This window comes from Bombina bombina, chromosome 2, assembly GCF_027579735.1.
Source record: "Bombina bombina isolate aBomBom1 chromosome 2, aBomBom1.pri, whole genome shotgun sequence".
Classification (NCBI taxonomy): domain Eukaryota; kingdom Metazoa; phylum Chordata; class Amphibia; order Anura; family Bombinatoridae; genus Bombina; species Bombina bombina.
In genome coordinates this window covers 15,119,254-15,125,253 of record NC_069500.1, presented here as the reverse complement: position 1 = coordinate 15,125,253, position 6,000 = coordinate 15,119,254, and the positions used below count along the sequence as shown (strand labels likewise).

Below are 6,000 nucleotides of genomic sequence, written 5' to 3'. Positions count from 1 at the left end.
TATACACACAGAACATAGGTTATCTGATGGAACAGACATGTTAAACAGATTTAGGCAGGCAAACAATGCAATAAAAATGATTTTAAACAAAAACGTTACTGTCTCTTTAAATAATAAAATGACACATTTATTTCTGAATGTTCAAAAAACTATGAAGGCAATATCCGATTTTTCTGAAATTTGGACCCCAGTGTCTTAATGCTTAGAAAGTATTGCACAGCAAATATGGAGACTCTAGCTCTTAAAACAAGCAAACCGGAGCTAATTGTTGGATTTAACCGTTTTTACACACCACAATCCCAGCTACAGCCTTGCTGCAGCTTTTTACCTTCCTTAGGGGTCACCATTCACAGAAAAAAGCCTTTTGGAGTCACTTTCTGAACCACAGGACCCTCTCACATGAATCTGCATGCACTGCCTTGAAATTCAACTGCACAGCTGAAGTGCCAAAATGAGGCTTCCTCCCTCAGCACACTAGAGTGAAGGGGCCTTCCTGACTAGATTTAGGTGTCTAAAACAAGCCAGATCAATAAAAAACGTTCCCAAGTGTATGTGAGCTTATAAAATATTTCAAATGGTATAATATTGTAATAAAAACCAATCGATTTAGCCCCTAACAGTGTCTACCAGCATAAAAAACAAAAAGGGGAAGCCTGTTATCTTTTTTGCTGAGGTGAAAGAAAAATGGCTTACCGTTTCCCGAGGGGAAAAATGACTGTCATCTAGCATTAGCCTGTGTTGTTAGAAGGAGACTAGTCATACCTGAAGCAGATGAGTCTGCAAACTGTTACCCCCAACTGAAGTTCTCTTGTTTCAACAGTCCTGCATGGTAACAGTAATGGATTTTAGTTACTTGTGCTAAAATCATAGCCCTCTTAAACAGAAATTTTCATCACTTTTCTGTTATAGAGTAAATAGTACAAGCCAGCACTATTTTTAAATAACAAACTCTTGATAGAAGAATAAAAAACTACAACTAACACCACAAACTCCTCGCCATCCCCGTGGTAGATGCTACTTGTTCAGAGCGGCAAGGAGAATGACTGGGGGGCGGAGCCAGAGGGGGAGCTATATGGACAGCTCTTGCTGTGTGCTCTCCTTGCCTTTCCCTGTGGGGGAGAACATTTCCCACAAGTAATGGATGACGCCGTGGACCGGACACACCAATGTTGGAGAAAGGGACCCTTATCTACTTTATTATAGGTCCTCCCAATCACGCACATGGATAAATATGCATTTATGTGCCGGAGGTAGCTGAGAAGATAGAGCTGTATATAGAAACTATATGTGGTGTGTAATGGATATTTGTGTGCCCAGTATCTACAATTATTGCAGTAGTTCTAATGCCTGCTCCTAAATAGTAATCAGAATTGTATTTCTGCTGCTAGGCTGAGTGGACAACAGGTACATCTGTGACAGGGTTGGATGTTGGTCCAAATAACAGTGGTTAAGTGCTTAAGATCCCAAAGGAGTCCGCTCCAGGATTAAGCGAGAGCCAAGACATAAAGTGCATTTTATAAGACAGGAGCAAGGTCACAAGGTGTAAGATGATTGCTGGGACAGGGCCAGTCACTTACTAACCATCTAAGGCAAAGTCAGTGACAAGACATAAAGTGCTTGGTAAGAACAAACACAAGATCAGTGGCAGAACTAAGAACAAAAGGGATTAAAGTGCTTAATTAGGGTCACAACAATACAGTATGCTGTAGGGCTGCCTGAGGACAGATTTTAGAGTAAGACAGAAGCTTGGGTGAAGGGGAAGAGCACAGACTAACTAAAAGTAGTCCATGCCTTTTTTAATGGCTGTATAATCTATTTAGCATAATCCTACTGGCTCCAAATCAATTAGAGCACTGCATGATTAGCTGAACCCAATACTTCTCTTCCCTAGTGCCCTCTCTGGTTACCAAAAAGAAATAACTTCTTGTGTTCTTAACACCCTTGCATAACTTAAAAAAAGGTCCACACAAAAGCTTATGCTGACAGGCTATCATGCTAAACAGATACCTATAATCTTAAAAAAGGGAAAGAAAATCAAATGGAGGTGATTAGTTAGGTCAGTTGCTCCTAATCTGTAATCAGACATTTATAGACTGGTTTACAGTAAGAACCAACACTGCTTTTGGGTGTTGCATTTATTAGAGGTTTTTGTGCTTTTAGGCTGAGGGATGCAAAGAGGACACCTAAATAAGAGTGGTGTCTCATATTGAAAACCATAAGCAAATCTACACAAGAGTGCAACATTCACACCAGGTTGTAAATTTGCATCTGTAATAAAAAGTGACTGTTATGCCAGACACAATCAACTGGAGATAAGCACATTTTAGTATTGAAAAACCTCAACAGTGATCATTGCACAGCCCCACAGTAAATATGCAAAGCAGTAATCAAAATGTGTTATCACCAGAAAAAAGTATACTAGGTAGGAATTGTAGTAGCATTATAGACAATTATTATATAACATTCAAGAAACATACATATTCAACCAAAGACATCAATGCTTGTAATAAATTACATTTTATATTTAATGCAATGGTAAAGTGTGTCAATGTGATTTTCAGAATTTGAAATAATTAAATGAGTAAGACCATATCTATTAGACAGGTGGGCCCTATGTTTGTCTAAGAAAGCACACATTTTCAGATATTAAAGATAAGTGTGATTCCAACAAAAATATTTTATTAAATATAATATTGATATGAATTGAGCCAATTTAATTCTATCAAATGCTGAAAAGCACAGACACACTTTACTATTACTTTAATGATTGCATCACTTAATCCAGCGCATCAGAGAGGAACATGGAGCATCAACATTGTAAGATGCAGCTGCTAGAAATTGTATTACATAATAATAAATATTACACATAATTCTCTTTGTCTCATTATTTCATGGGAAGTCTAACTGCAGAGTGGAATTATCAGTGCAGGTCATCGTAAGGAAAGGCAAAATCTGCTCCAAGTAAAAAATACAGGATCATTATATATATGATAATGCAGCAGACCTGGGTAGGACAGCGACCAACTGGAAGTTACCACAGATGCAAATTTGTAAACAAAACACCCACATCTTTAGACAAACGTGCACTTGTGCGTAAATCAAGCTTTTGGCTGAGATCATCAAAACAGCCTGGTTTTGCAACCCTGAAGCATTGCTAGTCCTATGTCTGAGCTTCTGGAAGCTTCCTGCTTGGGCCATGCCTGGGAGTGCTGAGGCGAGGTGCTGTGTGAATAAGCCCACGACTAGTCTCAGAGTTCAGATTTTGGTAACGGGAAGAGTCAGGGGGAGTCCGTCGGCATACCGATATAAAGCTGAATCCCCCCAGGCAGCAAGCGGGACAGGACACTGTCTCTTCATGGTCCATAATAGAGCTGGTGGATGCATGGAGAGGAGCTGTACTTTCATGCTCTACTCCTTCACAACCCAACACTGGCAGGTTGCCTTCCCACAAATTACCCTCCAGGGACCCCAGAGGTTGGGGGTGTATAAGTCCTACCCACCCCAGGGGTTTGCTGCACACAACATTGTTGTTGACAGAAAAGCTTAACTTATTGGGTGCCTCTAAACGCTCCTGCTGCCAGGTGCTAACAGGCGGGGAGGGGGAGCGAGAAGATGATGGAGACAAAGAGGAGGAAGAGTGAAGGGGAGAAATAGCAAGGAATGGTTCACTGGCCTGGAACTGTTGAGACCTCTGGCAAAAGGTATTTTCTTCAGTGCTATCGGGGCTGCTAGAACAATCCATTGCTTCCCCGGTTTCAACATGAAAAAATTTGGTAAGTCTGTCTACTACCTCTGTGTCTTGATTCCAGTGTCTGCTCCAGACCTTACACTCTGAGATCAACTTATTTTCTTCAGTCCTAGAGTCTGGTTCAAAGCTACTCATTATAAGCTCTTTGCCTCTCCAGTGATCAGAGATTTCATTATGGTTCTCCTCTGTCCACCCTTGGCTTCGCTTTTGTGGAACAGAGATTCCTTCAAACCAATCCCCATTCCACTTAACCACCTCTGTAGACTTTACTACACAGTCTAAAAAACTTTCATTATTACTTTTTTTTGTTGCATGATTAATCTTTATCCATTCATCATCTCCAGATTTTTTTGTGGATGTCCGATCTTCCCCACATATTATTTTCCCATTGGCTTCCAGTTTGTCACAAGATTTAACTTCTTCTCTACCTTCTGTTAGACTATCAGACAAATGATCCACTCCCATAGAGTAATTCCCTCCATTTAATTTAGGATTGTTTTCTCTATAGTCATTAATTCTTTTCTTTGAATTTGTAAAAACTGGAGGCCAGTCATCTATTTCTGCTCCATCATGATCCATATTCTCTAAAGTGGGAGTTAAAGTATTCCCCCTACGGAAAATCTCAGGGGAAGAAGGGAGGGATCTACATCGTCGAGACCTAAAAATGGGCTGGGAGAAATCACCCTGAGCCTCTGATATAGGCTCAGGAGTCACAGGGCTGTTTAGCTGGTAGGATGATGGTTGAGGAAGATCAAAAGTCAGAGAAATTACAGATTTACTCGGTGTGTCAAAAAGTTTGATGCGGCCACCCTTTAAGTCCTCTCGCTGTGAAAAAGGGTTGACTCGTGCAGGGGTGCCACACAAGATGTCATCAAATGAGTCCTGAGAGTGCATGTGTGAAGGCTGCAGAGAGAGCATGTCTGATTGGCTACGAGAAAGGCGCTGGTCAGGAGGTGTTGGAAGATCCCAGAGCTTTGGTGAATTATCCAAGTTTGAACTACTGCTTTTTCTCCCTATTAAAGAAAAAAAAAAAGAAAATCACAGCTTAGTCTTAAATTATGTTGAAATTGCTTTTATTTTCAATAATAATAATAACAAAAAGAAAAAAAAAAAGAAATAACATATGCATATCTGTTTACATTTTTGTCTCAATATTATGCATTTTTTTAATATTAGAATCAGATTATGTTTAGCGCTTTACATTTGAGAATTAATCATTGCATTTAAAACAGAAAACAAGAATAAACAATAGTGAGTATAAATAACCTCTCTCTCAGTATTCGCATATCTTTTAAATAGCGTGCACACATGTAGTGTTGTATTTGTTACCTATCTATTAGGTATGCACCGAAATTTCGGCCGCAGAAAGTTTTGGCCAAAAAAATGCATTTTTTGTTATTTTATTTTTCGTTTCTTTTGCCTTTTATTTTCGGTAAAATTATTGTGTAGTATATTCCAAATTTGATGCCAGCCTAGAGCTGCTGTTTGAGTTCATTACTTGACTTACTGTTTTGCATATAATAATAGTTTTTTAGGACTATACTTTATTTTGATAATTCATAACAAAACAAAAACGGTTAAATTTGATTCTGTTACACAGAACTAAATAAAGAAGAATACTAGAGATGCACCAAAATTTTAGCCGCCGAAAATGTGCAATTCCAATTTCGGCCCAAAGAGGACCAAAATGGCTAAAAATGTACAGCCCTCCCCTGTTCTACTGAGTTACATGTCTATCCTTAGCATAAGGTGAGCAACACAGCACTGGCATGGTACACAGAGCACACACAAGTACCATGACATGATGATATTTGAAACCAGCAGAGCACCTTTTTTTTTTTAAGAAGGAAACCAAAAGTTCTGAATAGTGAATACAGTAATCAAAGGAGGATAAGTAACATGTTTATAAACACTTGATTTTATCAGACACAGCCCTAAGCACACACAGTGAATATCTATAAGCCTTATATACAGTGCTCATACATCAGCCTCATGTGCGTAGACATTCTTTTCGCCTGAGGCAAATATGCGTGCACACTATATATGCATAAGCCCCAAGCTCGCACACAGTTGGTACAAATTAGCACCCACCAGTGTATACAAAAAAGCACAGTAACTTTCTATAACCATCTTGCACGTAAGGTTGTAGCTAAGTCCGGTGGTCCTGGTGATAGGTGATAGGCAGACTCCATTTGGGGCTCCGGTCAGTGAGAGACCCGAACCAGGAACTAGGCGGAGATACGATGAGAGAC

General features: G+C 39.5%; 1 protein-coding gene across 2 annotated transcripts in view; it reads right to left on the bottom strand.

Annotated features, from left to right (window-relative positions):
- Positions 1-1,112: 1,112 nt before the first annotated feature.
- LOC128648365 (dual specificity testis-specific protein kinase 1) overlaps positions 1,113-6,000 on the bottom strand; it is a 288,549-nt gene continuing 283,661 nt past the window's right edge. For both annotated transcript variants that reach the window (XM_053700962.1, XM_053700963.1), the window contains exon 10: positions 1,113-4,761. In XM_053700962.1, coding sequence (XP_053556937.1) covers positions 3,161-4,761 — 1,601 coding nt within the window. In that variant the 3' untranslated portion in view covers positions 1,113-3,160. The remainder of the gene's footprint in view (positions 4,762-6,000) is intronic.